Source organism: Oncorhynchus mykiss, chromosome 8 (assembly GCF_013265735.2).
Source record: "Oncorhynchus mykiss isolate Arlee chromosome 8, USDA_OmykA_1.1, whole genome shotgun sequence".
NCBI lineage: Eukaryota > Metazoa > Chordata > Actinopteri > Salmoniformes > Salmonidae > Oncorhynchus > Oncorhynchus mykiss.
Genome location: NC_048572.1, coordinates 38,284,697 through 38,303,391, shown reverse-complemented (window position 1 = coordinate 38,303,391; position 18,695 = coordinate 38,284,697). Strand labels below are relative to the sequence as shown.

Sequence of the window (18,695 nt, the reverse complement as noted above, 5' to 3'; positions counted from 1 at the left end):
AAGTCAGTGTCAGAAAGGAGTGGTATTCTGTGCGACTGCAGTACCTACATATACAAAAGTATGTGGACACCCCTGTCAAATTAGTGGATTTGGCTATTTCAGCCACACCTGTTGCTACAGGTGTATACAATTGAGCACATGGACATGCAATCTCCATAGACAAACATTGGCAGTAGAATGGGTTCAGTGACTTTCTACGTGGCACAGTCATAGGATGCCACCTTTCAAACAGGTCAGCCCACCAGGGCTGCCCCGGTCAACTGTAAGGGATGTTATTGTGAAGTAGAAGCATCTCGGAGCAACAACGGCTCAGCCGCGAAGTAGACCACACAATCTCACAGAACGGGACCGCCGAGTGCTGAAGCGCGTAACGTGTAAAAATCGCTTGTCCTTGGTTGCAACACGCACTATTGAGTTCCAAACTGCCTCTGGAAGCAACATCAGCACAAGAACTGTTCATCGGGAGCTGAATGAAATGAGTTTCCATGGCCGAGCAGCCGCACACAAGCCTAAGATCACCATGTGCAATGCCAAGTGTCGGCTGGAGTGGTGTAAAGCTATCCTGCATTGGACTCTGGAGCAGTGGAAACACAATCTCTGGAGTGATGAATCATGCTTCACCATCTGGCAGCCCGATGGACAAATCTGGGTTTGGCAGATGCCAGGAGAGCACCACCTGCCCAACTGCATAGTGACAACTGTAAAGTTTGGTGGAGAAAGAATAATGGTCCGGGGCTGTTTTTTCATGGTTCAGGCTCCTTAGTTCCAGTGAAGGGACATCTTAACGCAAGAAAGAGCAGACAATTCTGTGCGTCCAACTTTGTGGCAACAGTTAGGGGAAGGCCCTTTCCTGTTTCAGCAACACAATGCCCCCATGCACAAAGCATGGTCTATACAAAAATGGTTTGTCGAGATCAGTGTGGAAGAACTTGACTGGCATGCACAGAGCCCTGGTCTCAACCCCATCAAACAACTTTGGGGTGAATTGGAAGGCTGATGGCGAGCCAGGCCTAATCGCTCAACATCAGTGTCTGACCTCACTAATACTCTTCTGGCTGAATGAAAGTCCATGTAGCAATGTTCCAACATCTAGTGGAAAGCCTTCCCAAGAAGAGTGGAGGCTGTTATAACAGCAAAGGGGGGGCCAACTCCATATTAATGACCATGATTTTGGAATGAGATGTTCGACGAGCAGGTGTCCACATACTTTTGTCTATATAGTGTAAAAACTAACTGACTTGAGCATTCAAAGAGGAAATCACACCAGGGTGAAAGCTGTCTGCTAAAAGCTTTTCAGGGAAAAGAAGCTGGCATTTTAGAAAAATTTAAGAAAGGATAGGGGAGTTCTTGGAATGACTGCCTGTTTCTTTCCTTCTTATACTCTCTCCCTCTGTCATTATTTTTTTCTCCTTTCCTCTATCCCTCTTAGTTAAGGGAATAGAGCAAAAAGCTCTGCCTCTCGATGGAAGGAACGAGGTAGGAATTTTTGGGGGTCGGGTGTGTCTAGCCGGAAGCTGGGCAAGAAAGAGAGATAACACAGTGAACCCCACTCCCAAACCTCTTCAGCGTAACAGCCTGTAATAAGTTGTTTGGCACACATTGAAGAACAGGGCAAGAGACAGAGAGAGAAGAGGAAAAAAGAGGCAAAACAGAGCACCTCTCCCCTCCCACCCCTTAGTGAGCCAGTCTAAATCATACTGGTTATAAGTGCTGCTGTTCTGTGAGTGTGATGCTGGTCAGACAGACACAGGCGCAGACCTTCAAACCTTGCGGAGCTCCTCTCAGATCCTAAGCAACCCTGGAGAGCCTAGCCATCTCACCCCAGAAACTCTCGCCGCAGCCACCGCTCACTCCCTACAGTGACATGTACCCTGAGGAGACCCGTGGGGGTGGAGGGGCAGCCTCCATTGACTACCTGGAGGGAGTGGATGACTACACTGCCCATGCCCCTGGCCTCGTCCCCTTCTACAGTTCCTCAACCGCGTCCCTGGATGCCCATGGACCCCCCTCGGACGGCCGCCTGCAGTCCCTTCTGTTTGTGCCCTCCACTCCCCAGCTCAGCCCCTTCCTCCGCCACACCAGCCTCCCCAGCCAGTCTATCTACCTGGAGATCTCCTCCAAACCCGTAAACAGGTGAGCGATATAACTGTCTTTGACCCTTATGGGGGGGCAAGAGTTAATTATCTGTCTGAATGTGTGCGGCTCGGATAGCTGTACTGTACCTAGGTGATCAAATCACATTTTATGTATAAAATAGCTTTATTTATACAGGTTTTTCTCATTGAGAACATCTCTTTTCCAAGAGAGACCTGGTCCAATAGCAGCAGGGGAAACTATGTTTCAGACAGAACAACTTACATACACTAACACAACATTAAACAAAATTATAAACACACATACAATACAACAAACATTTAACGTTAAAAACAAGTTTGACTAAAAACAGCTGGCCTAAAGACTCTTCTATGATTATATACATCGATCAAGTGTTTAAACTCCACCAACGAAACTAGATCATCAAATTTTAAAATGTTCAGGAGAGAATTCCAGGACCACGGAGCTAAGTAACTGAAACTATTTTGATTATGACCAGTTCTAATTTTTGGTACTGTTAGAAGCAAATGAGAATGGGACCGTAATTGATATTTATTTACCGACCTGACTAAAAAAAAAACGAGATAAAATTGCATTTTACCCAATATGGCCTTATAAACCAGTGCATACCCATGTTTAAGCCTACGCCAGGTCAATGACGACCATCCAACAGCGCTGTAGAGATCACAGTGATGCGTTGGACGTACTTACAAGCTCTTGTAAGTAATGTGTAAGAGAGTGAGATCAGTGACCCTATTCCACTCCATTTGATCTGAATGTTCGTTAGAGTTAGTGTTAACTCTTGTGATGTTAGTTTTAGCAGTGTTGTTTGGACAGTGTGCTGACTATGTAGTGTTGTTCAACAGCTGCTGTTTCCCTGTTTTTTTTCTTCTTCACCAGACCTCTGATTATGTCATTTGTCACAGAGCATTTCAATAGGCATGTCATATTTTGCCCCATATGATTGCTTGGAGAGAAATGGAGGGATAGTCTACATTGATTGACATAGAGTTTAGGTTTAGTCTTTCTCTAATTGTACGCTTCAATTGACCGTCGTTACTCCACATTAACAATATGTATTTGTCTTCCTGTGATCACATTTTGTTATTTGGCTCAGTGTACTTTTGTTTCTCTAGCATCCTCTAAGTAGTCTGACAAACAATGACAGTCAGACAAAATAAATACTTTAAAACTAAACATGTATTCAGGACTTAGTTTCATAACGCCTTTCCAATAATGTTTTGTCCTCAATGTGGGGTATTATGCTCATTATATGTGACGTTACTAGGTGAGTTTCATTTTAAAGTTAAACATTCATTATCAGAAGGGAAATATTTAGGCTGTTGAAAAGCCTTAGTTACAGAGCTCTAATTCCTCAGATTAGCGACTTTGCTAGAGACCTTGAGAAAAGAACAATATGTAAGAACAACAAAATGCACACATACAGTTCATTTCCTGAATGAGGTGGAGACAGAGCTAGTTCCTGGGGGGATAATAGATGAGTCCAAGTTGCTGCTGTTAGCTATAATTGGCTTGAGGGATTGAGGGGCTCAATGGTGTTGTCGACCTCAACAAGACGCAGCTGCTATTCCTCCCGGGGAAAGCCTGCCCGCTCCAAGACCTCTATCACAGTTGACAACTCTACGATGTCAACTTCCCAGAGTGCAAAAAAAACTTTAGTGACCCTGGACAACACCCTGTTATTCTTTGAAAATATCAAAGCAGTAACTCGCTTATGGAAGTTCATGCTCTACAACGTCCATAGAGTACTAACTTTCTTCACACTGGAAGCGGTACTTGTAATCTCCCGTCTGGTCTACTGCATCTCTGTTGGCTGAGCTCCCCGCTTGTGCCATCAAACGCTGCAGCCCACTTAGTGTTCAACTCCACTGGTTTCCAGTCAAAGCTTGCATCCACGACAAGACCATGGTGCTTGCCTACGGAGCAGCAAGGGGAACTGCCACTCCCTACCTTCAGGCTATGTGCAAACCCTACACCCCAACCCTGAGCACTCTGTTCTTCCACCTTTGGTCTCCGGGCCGTCCCACCTCTACAGGGGGTCAGTGCCCTCTTAGGCCCGTCGAACGTCTTCTCTGTCCTGGCACCCCAAAGGTGGAATGAGCTTCCCCCTGAATCTAGGACTGTAGGTCCGAAACCCTACCTCTTCAAAGAGTATCTTAAATAAGACATCCCTTATCAGCACCCCCATTGTATGAATTAAACATGTACTTCTGTTTTCCTACTAGCACTAACTTTGCTGAACTGCTTAAGTGTGGAAAAATGTACATTAACACGATTGTGATGTAGTTGTCTCACCTAGCTACGGTATCTTAAGATGAATGCTCTAACTGTAAGTCACTCTGGATAACAGCGCCTGCTAAATTACTCAAATTAAATGTAGTCACCTCTTACAGCTCTCTTTATTGAATGAGAAAATATCTTTGTTTGACTGTTGTGAGATTTCTATCGGAGAAACTGATGTTGGTCATTTCAAGTTTTGAAAGCACTTAAATTGAAATTGAGGCAGAGGTCATTAGAGGAGTATGTTTTCAAAGAGAACCAGCACATTTTTGTAGCCCAAAAATTTTGAATGAATGAGTTTGCCAAAGTTTTTTTGTGATGTCATCTTGAAAAGAAATTCAAAGAACAACTCCAGGTTGATTCGTCCGAGAAAAGCCAATCATCTGACCATCCTGACCAACCCTGTGTTGCAGGTCAAGTGTGGTAGCCAATCAGCAGTCAGTGTCCCAGGAGGAGCTCAGCAGCGCCTCCGACACTGCGGTGGAGTCAGGGTCAGGCTCAGGTTCAGGGCCAGGGGTTGGTGTGTTAGAGATGGCCAAGGAGACTAGGTACTGTGTGGTCTGCAGTGACTATGCCTCTGGGTATCACTACGGAGTTTGGTCCTGCGAGGGCTGTAAAGCCTTCTTCAAAAGGAGCATCCAAGGTAAGCCTCTCATCCCTACTATTATATCCCACTTCACTTCAAAACATTTAACTCCTTCTATTCACTGAATCAGAAGATGCACTCACGACCAAACTATTTAAATTCATATCTAAGCCCTCTTCACAATAAGGGTGCCACAAAAATACCACGTAATTCCCCATTCAGCACTATACTCTATTAAAAGTAACTCATCTGACTGGCACCCAATGTTCCCTCTAAGCTGCGTGCGAGCAGTAGCCCCACGAAGCTCTCCCAGTACTGCCATGCAGAAATATCAGCCCACAGAGAGAAGCACGTTATTGAACTTCACTCAGATTTCTAGAGCAGTGGTCACGTTGATCTCCAAGGCATTCCTAGTCGATCGCCAAACATTTCTGTAAAAAAAAAAACGATTAAAAAAATTAAAAAGAAAAAATGGTTTCAGGCTGTTGCCAGTAGGTGTACCCGATTCAGCTGCCCTGTGTGCCGGGTAGGCAAACTGTTGCCATTTTTGAACCATTTAATGTGTTTGAAGGTACAAACCCTGCCTTCCTGGTGGTCCCAGAGAGAAAATCAAGTGTACTATAGGGCTACCGCTTGCCAACTAGATAGCTCAGATGACCATGTCTGCAGTAATATAAGCAGACAAAAGAAAGCTACAGCAACACTGATACTGTGAGATAAAAAAATAAAAATAAACCATGATGACAGAGAGACTATTAACGAATACAGCGAAGAGCTGCTGTTTTTATGAGTGAGTTCCAGTGCAGGCTGAGGTGAGGACGGCTAGAAATAATGGCTGGAACGGAGTTAATTGAATGAAAACCATGTATTTGATACCATTCCAAGAATTCTGCAAGAAAAACAATCCGTGGGCAAATCAAGCAAAATCAAATCAAATCAAATTTGTTTTATATAGCCCTTCGTACATCAGCTGATATCTCAAAGTGCTGTACAGAAACCCAGCCTAAAACCCCAAACAGCAAGCAATGCAGGTGTAGAAGCATGCTACCCAGGCAGAGGGTAGCAAAGCTAATATGCGTTGATGATGTATTGGGCCTATAGCTTACTGCACAAACTTCATTGCTACAGTACTGTTTTTAATTGGTTAATGTTGCATAGGCTTATGTTTTTTAAGTAATGTTAAAAAAAATCTGACCGTTAGATCGCTGCTTGCATTTTGACTCGGTGATCTTGACTCAAAAGGTTGGTGAGCACTGTTTTGAGTTTCCTGTTAACATAATAAATGTTTCCCTTTACTGTGGCACGTGTTCAGATCAAAGCAATATTAGCCACTTTCAATGCAACGTGTGGAAACTAAATGAACTATGCAACAGATTTTGTTGTAAGCAGAACACATCGGAGTAGGATTCTATTGCATTGACATGCACTACTCAGCCCGTACTCTACACAGACCGGTGTGGTATAAACGATCAGAGTTGCAGTAGTCCTATATGCAAATGTACCATTACCATATATGGATCTGTGCCATTTACGTTGAACTGGATTGTGTTTACAGCATAAGCGGTCGTGACTAGATGTGCTTGTTTTGAGATCAAGGCGAGAGCTGCTTGTAGCCACGTTTGCACATTTTGTTCATGTCCTTTGCTAGTTAGTGATTTATTAGCCCAGTTATAGATAATTTGTAGTCAGTAATAGGGGACGGATTGCTTCCTACAAGAGCACAAAATGTGTACATTTCTAGACATCTTTAAAAAGCAAGTCAGGTAAAGAGCTTTTAATAAGCTAAACAGGCAGAGGGTAGCATCATTTGTCTGATTCTCTGTAATAATGGTATGAGAATAATAATGCATTTTCTTTTGTAAAGTGCTTTCTTGCATCAAACAACAATAGATTTTAAGTCACTTGTCTCAAGGACAAGTGGAAAAACAGGTTAATGTCAAGCCCTGCATGTTTTTTTCAAAAGTCTCATGAAATGTAGGCCTACATTGAACACCACACATTGGCTGCTACTGTAGGCTGATAGAACAGCTATATCCCTGTTAAAATTTAATGGAATGCATTTTCTTCATTGTTTTTGATGGTAGTCCACTCTGGTAGGCCTACATTATGATCAAATAGCCACAGTAGCCTACATGGCCACTGTTAAAACTGTAGGGGGTACAGCCTAAGTGTTAACAGTAAACGCATGCTGTAAGTTTTCACAACGGTCAAGTTTGCACTCAGCAGACCTGACTTTTGCTCAGCGCTGGGAAAAAATGAGAGGGAACATTGCTGGCACCCACTGTGGGCACATGAATATTATTGAGAAATCAACCTTGACATTGGCTGTTAATTGTTCCTGGTTCCCAGCCAGCTTCAAACCTCTTACAGAGAGAAGACCATCGAAGTTTAACTGTCATTTACCAGGACCACTTTAGTGATATTGCTAAAGGTACTTTGGGTATAGAGAAGGAACTAATCAAAGAGAACAGAACGACCTGAATTAAGGGAAAATATAATGTTCCTTTCATATCTGAATGAGAGTCTGTAGCTTTTTTTGCAAGTGTCTTGTAGAGAAGGTATTATGCCATAGACAGTTTTCATTATTACTGAAATAGAACATGTTGTAAAACCATATTCTAATGTGCTTTCAAAGTTTAATAGGCTATCCTAGGTAGCAGAGTTAATTGTACCTTGTACGGCAGAGGAATCTTAAATTACATTTCATGACGTTCCGAGGGGGTGGACATCACACAACAAAAGACACACAATCAGAACACAGTAGTCTCATGGTAATAAAACAATGTAGATACTACAGTTGAATTCAGTCTATGCCAGAGAAATATGAAAAAGCAGTATAGAGTGTTCCTCTCTGTCAAATAACCTCAAACTGTGTGCCAGTCCCCGTGATTGGATCACAATAAAGTTTTCTTCCAGGTCACAATGACTACATGTGCCCTGCGACCAACCAGTGTACCATCGACAGGAACCGTAGGAAGAGCTGCCAGGCATGCCGCCTCAGAAAGTGTTACGAAGTGGGCATGATGAAAGGAGGTGAGCAAGGGAACACAATGGTGCTCACATGTTTGCCCGCACACACACACACACAACTTACGGTTTGGTTTGGCTTGCCTCAGTAGTGTGAAAAGGGTAGTATTAGTTAAGACTGCTTGATGCTGAAACGACAGGCGGTGTGTGGCTAAGCATTGTGTGTGCAGATAAAATAGAGACATATTTTATCATGGTGTAACGGTCATCGTTGCGTGAAGAAGGATCGGACCAAAGCGCAGCATGGTAAGTGTTCCTGATTTTTATTAACACTAGAACAAAATAAGAGTGAGAAATGAAACCGTCCTGTCAGGTGCAGAACACTAAACAGGAAACAACTACCCACAAAACACAGGTGGGAAAAGGCTACCTAAGTATGGTTCCCAATCAGAGACAACGATAGACAGCTGTCCCTGATTGAGAACCATACCCGGCCAAAACAAAGAAATACAAAACATAGAAGGCTGGACATAGAATGCCCACCCAAATCACACCCTGACCAAACCAACCTCTAAGGTCAGGGCGTGACACATGGCCTTGAACCACTTTTCTCTGATGGATGTAAAGGATTGATTAGTAGCCTACACACCCACAGTTTTGTTTTCATACTTCATGAATACACACACACCCATCCATACACATGCACACAGTGAAATTCTACAGCAAGGAAAAGATATGCATTTATACGTGGGAGTATGAGTGTAAATAGCAAGATAGGTGTGTGTATGCTTGTGTGTGTGTGTGTGTGTATGCGTGTGTGTGTGTTCGTTACTAACTCTACTTTAAACTCCAGGCTTGCGAAAGGACCACGGTGGGCGGGTTTTCCGGAGGGATAAGCGGCATGGTGGCACTGCTGGTGACAACAGTGTCCTGGAGCACAGCAAAGCGTCCCCTCAGGATAGTAGCAAGAACAGCAGCTTCGGTGGTGGAGGAGGAGGAGAAGGGCGTCTCAAGATCACCATGCCTCCTGAACAGGTCTGAACATTTTCACTGGCTTCCTCCATTTCACACATCTCCAATGTAGCCACTTTCATTTAGCAACAGTCCTAAACAATTCAGTTAATACAAAATTAATATGTAAGTGGAAACACAAAGTAACAAACAAAGTACCAGGATTATTATCTTCCTCGCTAGCAATCATAACCATGGGTAAAATTGGAATTAAATGCACGGTGCCAGACTTTCTGCTCTCCTCTCCCAGGTGCTGTTCCTGCTGCAGGGTGCGGAGCCTCCAGCCCTGTGTTCTAGTCTGCAGTTGGGCCGTCCCTACACAGAGATCACCATGATGACCCTGCTCACCAGCATGGCTGACAAGGAGCTGGTACACATGATCGCCTGGGCTAAGAAAATACCAGGCAAGAACCTAACACGGCACAGAAATGATACAGTGCCTTCGGAAAGTATTCAGACCCCTTGACTTTTTCCACATTGTTTACGTTACAGATTTATTCTGAAATGGATTAAGGGACCAGCAATCTACACACAGTAGCCCATAATGACAAAACAAAAACAGGTTTTTAGATAATTTTGCAAATGTAAATAAAAAGAAATACGTTATTTACATAAGTATTCAGACCCTTTGATATGAGACTCGAAATTGAGTTCAGGTGCATCCTGTTTCCATTGATCATCCTTTAGATGTTTCTACAGCTTCATTGGAGTCCACCTGTGGTCAATTCAATTGATTGGACATGATTTGGAAAGGCACACACCTGTCTATTTAAGGTCCCACAGTTGACCGTGCATGTCAGAGCAAAAACCAAGCCATGAGGTCGAAGGAATTGTCCGTAGAGCTCCGAGACAGAATTGTGTCGAGGCACAGATCTGGGGAAGGGTACCAAAAAGATCTGGGGAAGGGTACCAAAGTCTACAAGAACACAGTGGCCTCCATCATTCTTAAATGGAAGAAGATTGGAACCACCAAGACTATTCCAATAGAACCTTCTAGAAGGACAACCATCTCTGCAGCACTCCACCAATAAGGCCTTTACTGTAGAGAGCCAGACGGAAGCCACTCCTTAGTAAAAGGCACATGACAGCCCCCTTGGAGTTTGCCAAAAGGCACCTAAAGACTCTCATGCCATGAGAAACAATATTATCTGGTCTGATGAAACCAAGATTGAACTCTTTGGCCTGAATACCAAGCGACACATATGGAGAAAACCTGGCACCCTTCCAATGGTGAAGCATGGTGGTGGTAGCATCATGTTGTGGGGAAGTTTTTCAGTGGCAGGGACTGGGAGACTAGTCAGGATCAAAGCAAAGATTAACATAGCAAAGTACAGACAGATTCTTGATGAAAACCTGCTCCAGAGCACTCAGGACTTGGAAGGTTCACCTTCCAACAGGACAACAACTCTAAGCACACCGCCAAGACAACGCAGGAGTGGCTTCGGGACAAGTCTCTGAATGTCCTTGTGTGGCCCAGCCAGAGCCCGGACTTGAACCTGATCAAACATCTCTGAAGAGATCTGGGAGCAACACTCCCCATCCAACCTGACAGAGCTTGACACGATCTGCAGAGAAGAATGGGAGAAACTCCCTAAATCCTGGTGTGCCAAGCTTGTAGCGTCATACCCAAGAAGACCAGATGCTGTAATCCTTGCCAACGGGGCTTCAACAAAGTACTGATTAAAGGGTCTGAATACTTATGAAATGTGATATTTGTTTTGATAAATTAGCAACATTTCTTTGTCATTATGGGGTGTTTTGTGTAGATTGATAAGGGGAAAAAATGATTTAATATATTTTAGAATAAGGCTGTAACGCAACAAAGTAGAAAAAGTCAAGGTGTTTGAATACTTTCCAAAGGTACTGTATATGATGTTGTGACATGGCTTCTATAGTACTCATTATCTCTCTCTCTTTCTTTCTCACACACACAGACACACACAGAAAATACACACACACAGAGTAGACCCCCACACAATCCTAGACTTCAGCCTTCATATGACTGCTTACGCAACCACTTTCCTCCTGTATTGGCAGGCCTTGGTAGTGGCAGTGACTGGCTGCTGAGGTTGCACACTCACACTGGGACATTACAGGCATTAGGTCGATGATTACAGTCACCATCTCAATGGGTCGTTTGGGCATAACCACTGCTACACAATGGAGCCACACACACACATAACCTCCCCGTGACACTGTCTAAGTAAAAACTGATGTTATGATGTCCCAGTGTGCGTCACTAAGAACCCAAAAGCACACCCGTTTTAGGAGTCTTTAGCCATGTACAGAGAGGAAAAATGGAAGGGAATGGGATGTAATTGGATATGAATTTGGACAGCTGAGTTGTGCTGATAAGGACCCATGCCAGGCCAGCAAAGGGATTGCAGATAGGACAATTCACAATGGCTGTTATGTGGCAAGGTTGTAATAAGTGTAATGCATAGCATTTATCTTTACCTAAGAATTCAGATCAGAGAAAAAACATTATCCTGGAAAAATACAACCATCACATGTTAATATACATATTGATCTGATTCAACTAGAGGCTTCGTCCAGTCAACCACAGATTAAAGGAAATCATCACTTTCATGACTTTGCATTTGCAGTGTGTGGGGGAGCTTCTATCCTTTGAATGACAATTTGACTATTAAATGAGTAATGTGACCATCTTAAAGTGGTTGAATGGACTAGTGGTTAATGTATGGTTGATAGTGGGTTTATATATGGTTTGACCCCAGTGTGACTGTGTCTCCTGGACTGGTAGGTTTCCAGGAGCTGTCTCTCCATGGCCAGGTGCAGTTGCTTGAGAGTTCCTGGCTGGAGGTGCTGATGATCGGACTCATTTGGAGGTCCATCCCCAGCCCTGGGAAACTAATCTTCGCCAAGGACCTCATACTTGACAGGTGGGTACACACACACATAAAATATATTGTATAAGAAACCAATCTAAATTGTAGATGTCCATTTCGCATCTTGTCTGTGTACGTCTACTGAAGGCCATGTCACAATGAGCCTAATTATGATAGTCCCATGGAGAAAGAAACACACTGTTTCACCTGCACAAGTCCCCATCATTACACTTTAACGTTGGCAGAGGGGAGTGAAATGTCATCAAAATGGTGACTCTTGGGTAAGATGGACACATCATGCAAGACGGCATGAGAGAAAGTGGGGAAAGACCGAGAGATGGAAAGAGAGGGAGAGGAGGCCAAGAGGGCGTATTTTTCACGCACAGCCTGTTCCCTTCATTTACCCCCACCATGTTCAAAGTAAACAAGTTTCACAGAGCTGCAGACCCTTCCTAAAGGGAAAGAGGGAGAGGGTGACATGAAATAAGGAGAGAGGAAGAAGGGCTGTTACTCTCTCGTTATTAATGTCTATGATGTTCTCATTTGATCTGAGTTTTATTATAGAGCATTACTTCTGACACCAAGTCCATAGCTAGCCACTTTGACATGATGAGTAAAATGGTGCAGGAGAGGTGGGAAGGCTAGTTGAGTTAGGGGGCAACTATCAAACTTATTCTAGATGGCTGCTCTTCAGAAATACTGTATGATTATTGTTCTTACCCTGACCACCATCTCTGGTCCAGTGCTGCAGTCACTCAGAGTTTCACTGTACTTTACTTATGTCTCATCCCGACTCATATGGAAAATAAGAATTAAAAATGAAGATTATTTGTACAAAAATCTGATAGGTAATCTAATTAGGAGCCTATCTGATAAGATGTTTTATGTTTTACCTTGTATGTCAGTAATGTATTTGTATATGTGTTAACTTACACTGAGTATACAAAACATTAGGAACACCTGCTCTTTCCATAAGACTGATCAGGTGAAAGCTATGATCCCTTATTGATTTCACTTGGTACATCCACTTCAAACAGTGTAGATGAAAGGGAGGAGACCAGTTAAAGAAGGAATTTTTCATTAGTTTTACCCCTTTTCATGATATCCAATTGGTAGTTATAGTCTTGTCCCATCGCTGCAACTCCCGTACGGACACGGGAGAGGTGAAGGTCGAGAGCCATGCGTCCCCCGAAACACGACCCTGCCAAGCCGCACTGCTTCTTGACACGATACTTGCTCAACCTGGAAGCCAGCCGCACCAAGAGGAAACACTGTACAGCTGGCGACCGAAGTCTGCGTGCATGCACCCGGTCCCCCACAGGAGTTGCTAGGGTGCGATGGGACAAGGACATCCCAGCCAGCCAAACCCTCCCTTAACCCAGAAGACGCTGGGCCCTCCCATAACCCAGACGACAGTGGACACAACCACTCATGAGGCTAAAAGAATGATTCTTAAGCCTCGAGACAATTGAGACATGGATTATGTATGTGCGCCATTCAGAGCGTGAATGGGCAAGACAAAACATTTAAGTACCTTTAAACAGGGTATGGAGCTAGGCACACTGGTTTGTGTGAAACTTAAGTTTCCCTTGTGTTTCAAGAATTGTCCACCACCAAAAGGACATCCAGCCAACTTGACACAACTGTGGGAAGCATTGGAACTCTTTCGACACCTTGTAGAGTCCATGCCCCGATGAATTGAGTTTGTTCTGAGTGGGGAGGGGGCAACGCAATATTAGGAAGGTGATCCTAATGTTTGCTTTACTCTGTGCATATACTCGGTGCAATTCAAATTGCCATCGGTAAAATGCAATTGTGTTCGTTGTCTGTAGTTTATGCCTGCCCATACCATAACCACACCGCCACCACATCAGCAAAACGCTTGCCAACACAAAGCCATACACATGGTCTGCCAAGTTCTCTAAAACAACGTTGGAGGAGGCTTATGGCGGCTCAATTCTCTGGCAACAGTTCTGTTGGACAATCCTGCGGTCAGAATGCCAATTGCACTGTCCCTCAAAACTTCAGACATCTGTGGCATTGTGTTGTGACAAAACTGCACATTTTAGAGTGGCCTTTTATTATCTCTAGCACAAGGTGCACCTGTGTATTGATCATAATGTTTAATCAGCATCTTAATATGCCACACCTGTCAGGTGGATGGATTATCTTGGCAAAGGATAAATGCTCACTAGCAGGGATGTAAACAAATTTGTGCACATCATTTGAGAAAAATAAGCTTTTTGTGCATATGGAGCATAATCTGGGAACTTTTATTCCAGCTCATGAAACACAGGACCAACACTTTACATGTTGCATTGATATTTTGTTCAGTGTATAAGAAAAGTGTATGTTCTGACAATGTAACCTCTACAAAATACATGCTTTTCTTATAGGTTTTGTAATTTATAGGTCAACGTATAACAAAAAAAACATGACAATTACTATATTTGTATATACATTTTCAGGAATGAATTTCCATTGTTATGGCATGTGGATTTATCTACAACTGTGCCTTTGGTCTCCCATCCAGGGTTTTAACCAAGCCCCCAGCCCTGTTTAGCTTTGATATTTGTCACTTACTATTACCATGGTGCTATCGTGTGAATGATTGTTGAGGGATCTCCACTTAATAATGAAAGAGATTCACAGCTTCTTTCGAAGTTGTTCCTATCCTTCTCCCTCCTCCTTCGCATCCCCCTCTCCTCCTCCTCCCCTTCTTCCTCTTTCTGCTTTCACCCTTTCCTCCTGCTCCTCCTCGTGGCAGACTTGGCTTCTTTCTTCAATAAGTGTAACGTTGCGTGTGACTCACTTCAGACAGTGCTATGCAATTGCTTTGAAATTTGTGTATCTCATGTATGTGAGACCTTAGAAGGCTTAACTTACATGTCTTTTGTATGTTATTATACAACTGGAACATGTATTTTATGTCTAAATGTTACCCATCCTTATAAGTCAGATATTACAAGAATCTAATATGAATCTTGTATGTGTATTTGCTGCCATATGTATTACTTGCAAGTTCTAGGTGGAACATACAAGAATCTTGTTCAATTATTCTGTATCTTTTCCATATGGGGGGGATCTTTGACCTCCAGGAGTGAAGGGGACTGTGTGGAGGGCATGGCGGAGATCTTTGACATGCTCCTGGCCACTGTGTCTCGCTTCCGCATGCTCAAACTAAAGCCTGAGGAGTTTGTGTGTCTCAAAGCCATCATCTTGCTTAACTCTGGTGAGTGTGTTATTCTAAGCTATTAAAGATACTTTGCTTAGTATGTTTTGTTGTTGTGAGTGTGACCTGAGTTCAATTCTGGGTTAGCCTTGGCTGTGATTGAACATTAAGTGTGTATGATAGAAAAACATCTCCATTAGGATTTTTTTTGTCCAATCACAAATGTTTTTTCTGTTTGAGGCAGATTCCGACCCGAGTTAAGCGCACGTAAATGGAACGAAATTCCCTATTTATGCACATTTCTCTCTTTGCGTATTCTGACCTTCACCCGCTCGCTATTCATTTGGGGTGGAGATCAAAGAAATGAAGATGTGGTGGTGTCTACAGATACTCCGTATTCTGACCTTGACTTAATTCCCTCATAATTCCACCATCTTTACTGGTGACGAAACAATGAATAAGGTCGAGCAACCTGTCGGTTCCAAGTGGAACAACATCTAATTTCCTTTCTCAGATAGAAATAACACCATCCTCCATGCACTGTATTTTACAAATTAAGAAGAACTAGGTAAATGAGTAAGCCGTTTGGATAAGGGGATTGTATAAACGACAATTGTTTTTAGATCTATTTTACCGTACGATCACTGTAGACAAATGGGAAGACAGTATTTTTTTACAGTGAAGTTAATGAAATGCTGGCCTTACAAGGATGACATTTGGAGACTCAACCTATAGGCTCCTGTAGCCATGCGCAAATGACAGTATAGCGCCAAACCTACTGAGTTGATATATGATTTCACTCTATTTTTACAATTTGTATCTTGTTAAATATTAGCCACCTTCAGTTCTACTGCCCCACCAAGCAAAAAGGCAGTAACTGCTCATAGTGTGGAACTGACAAAAATCACAGTAACTTTATACAGTTACTGCTAACATGACCCCCATTTTCTCCAAAACACAATACAATAGAGGCAGGATACTTGTCCACATGATTAAGCATGTATTTCATGTAGCAAAAAATGACCAACTAATTTTTTACCAAATGAGCAGTTACTGCCTTTTTGCTTGGTAGGGCAGTATACCCACATAGGCCTACATAACTGTCACTTTAGTGTTAGTTTCCTTACATTTTTCATCATTCCATTACATAGTTTACCTTTCTTTCCTCTGTCACATTTGTGTGTTTGTCCTGAGGATCGCTGGAAATAGTGGAAGTCGGTTTCTCTCCTTGTTCGGTCTGTGGTCGGCGTCGCTGATCTTCTAGCCATCATCGATCCACTTTTCATTTTCCATTTGTTTTGTCTTCCCACACACCTGGTTTCAATTCCCTCAATATATGTTGTGTATTTAACCCTCTGTTCCCCCCCATGTCCTTGCGTGCGCGACGGGTTTTGTACCCATTGATTGTTTGTTCTGGATGCCGGTGGTTTTATGTATTAAACTGCTCCGTTGTAAACCCAGTTTTTGCTCTCCTGCGCCTGACTTCCCTGCCGCCAGTACGCACCCCTTACATCATATTAAGGTAACATATTATAATTTGGGACACGTAGCCTATTTTTATCATTATGGAACACAGGCCATAGGTAGCAGTTTAAACCTGGAGCCTGGCGCACAGTTCACGACAACTGGAATGTTATCAGTTCTATGATTAGTGAGGATTATTAGGGTAGATTTGTGGGACTACTGTTCAATTGTAAACTTTTGTCATCTTCCAATATTTAATGGATTGAACAATTGACTATGGCAACTTTCAGGATGAATCAAGCCACTGTATTTTTAGTTCACCAATATTTTGTGCTTAAAGACTGCAAACACCATTTTTTCCCCCTTCATTATTTATAAGTACTTTCCTAACCCTAAATTATATACAAGATCAGAATATTTTTTAAATCTACCAATTGGTGCTGAAAAGGAGACTAATGTCTGTATTTAGGCCTACATGGCTTTATTTCATTGATCTCTAATATTCTGAAATGTTTTTGTCCATATACTCTAATGAGTCTGTAAAGAAAATTCTAACGGTACACCAAATGTAAATGGTTGGCTTTAGATAAATGTACTGAAAACGCTATTGAATGAAAACTCCACTATAAAATCTGTGGGCCAGCAAGTGGAAGGGTTTTCAGTAGGTGAATTACATTAATTCATCCTGTGCAAGGGAACCACACCTGCAAAGCCTGCTCAAATGTCTGAGTTCATAAGTGCGTAAGAATGGCGGAGTTTCCTAAGTCTGAATCTGCCACTTTCTGAACATGGTGTAGAACTAATGCATTCTGTTGCCCTTTAGTAAAAGGATGAACTCTGTTTTTATGCCACTCAAGAGCATTTGCTGTGAACAGAATTCGTTATTTCTCAATGTACCCTATAACTGTTACCATGACAACTGGGCCAGCTGTTCTATGTGTGTTGACTGAGAGAAACTTCTGTGTTTGTTTTGAGACTGACTAATATGTAAGAGACAGAAATACCTTAGCAATGGGTGTTGCAGGTTTCTGATCTTATTAATTGCTGAGTTAGCAGTTGCTGCATTGAGAACATCAGGCTCTTCCCTTTTCCCTGTCTTTGTCTCTTTTTTCTTTACTTAAAACCCTTGTAGGTACAATAACCTCTCCTCTGTCTCTCTCCTCATTCCCTCTAGGTGCCTTCTCCTTCTGTTGTTACTCTGTGGAGTCCCTCCACAACAGCCCGGAGGTGCAAAGCATGTTGGATAACATCACTGATGCCCTCATCCACCACATCAGCCAATCAGGAGCCTCGGTGCAGCAGCAGTCCAGACGGCAGGCCCAGCTCCTGCTCCTGCTCTCACACATCAGACATATGAGGTGAGGGCACTCTATCTAGTGGAGGAGCACTAAGGAGAGGGGAGGGGGGGTGGTTAGGAGACTGATGTTTTTCTCACAAATCAGACACATTATATGAGGAGTTCAAACTACACGAGGGGACACATGCTTCTGATGATGTAAATTCAGATTCTGAAAGTCGAGGCTCACTTTAGACCTAGGCGAAGGGAATGTTCACATTATCTGTCAGTTATATACAGTATGATCATCATTTATTTGGTTATACACATATATTATATTTATTCTGTGGTTATAAATATCCCCTCTCACTCCTCCTCTTCTCTCCTCTCTGAAGCAACAAAGGCATGCAGCACCTGTACAGCATGAAGTGTAAGAACAAAGTGCCTCTGTACGACCTGCTCCTGGAGATGCTGGACGCTCACAGGATCCACTCCCCAGGCAAGGTGGCCCAAGCCTGGGGACAGGCCAAGGGGGAGCCCCTCTCTACCAAAGGCTCCAGCATAGGACCCAAGCAAGGCAACCAAGATACCCAGCTCAGAAGCCCCGGTCCTGGGGTACTCGAGTATGGCACTCCACGCTCTGACCGGAGCCCCATTCCATGATGAGATATAGAAATAGGTATTTGTAGATATGGAAGATGTAAAAGTCCTTCCATGCGATATAGTATATGTAGAGAAATATTTTGACATTTGTGGAGGTGAGAGTAGATAAAAAAAAATATATACATGAATTTGTTATTTGTAATATTTGTTTATAAATTATGTGAATCATTTAATAGATAGTTAAAATGATTTAGCAGAGATCCATTGAATGTTTAGAAACGTTCGCATTTTGTACTGGCTCACGGCGGACTGAAATGTGCTCCGTCTCACCAGATGTTGCCTTTCACAACATTTAGAAACTTTCGAGTGAAG

At 42.9% G+C, this 18,695-nt stretch overlaps 1 protein-coding gene across 1 annotated transcript; it reads left to right on the top strand.

Annotated features, from left to right (window-relative positions):
- Window positions 1–1,102: 1,102 nt before the first annotated feature.
- On the top strand, window positions 1,103–18,489 carry LOC100136309 (estrogen receptor alpha 2). Its single transcript, NM_001124558.1, is given in 9 exon segments — window positions 1,103–2,133; window positions 4,809–5,038; window positions 7,898–8,014; window positions 8,802–8,983; window positions 9,210–9,363; window positions 11,724–11,862; window positions 14,907–15,040; window positions 17,619–17,802; window positions 18,116–18,489. Coding segments are annotated over 9 exon segments (1,677 nt in total). The 5' UTR covers window positions 1,103–1,864; the 3' UTR covers window positions 18,384–18,489.
- Window positions 18,490–18,695: the final 206 nt, after the last annotated feature.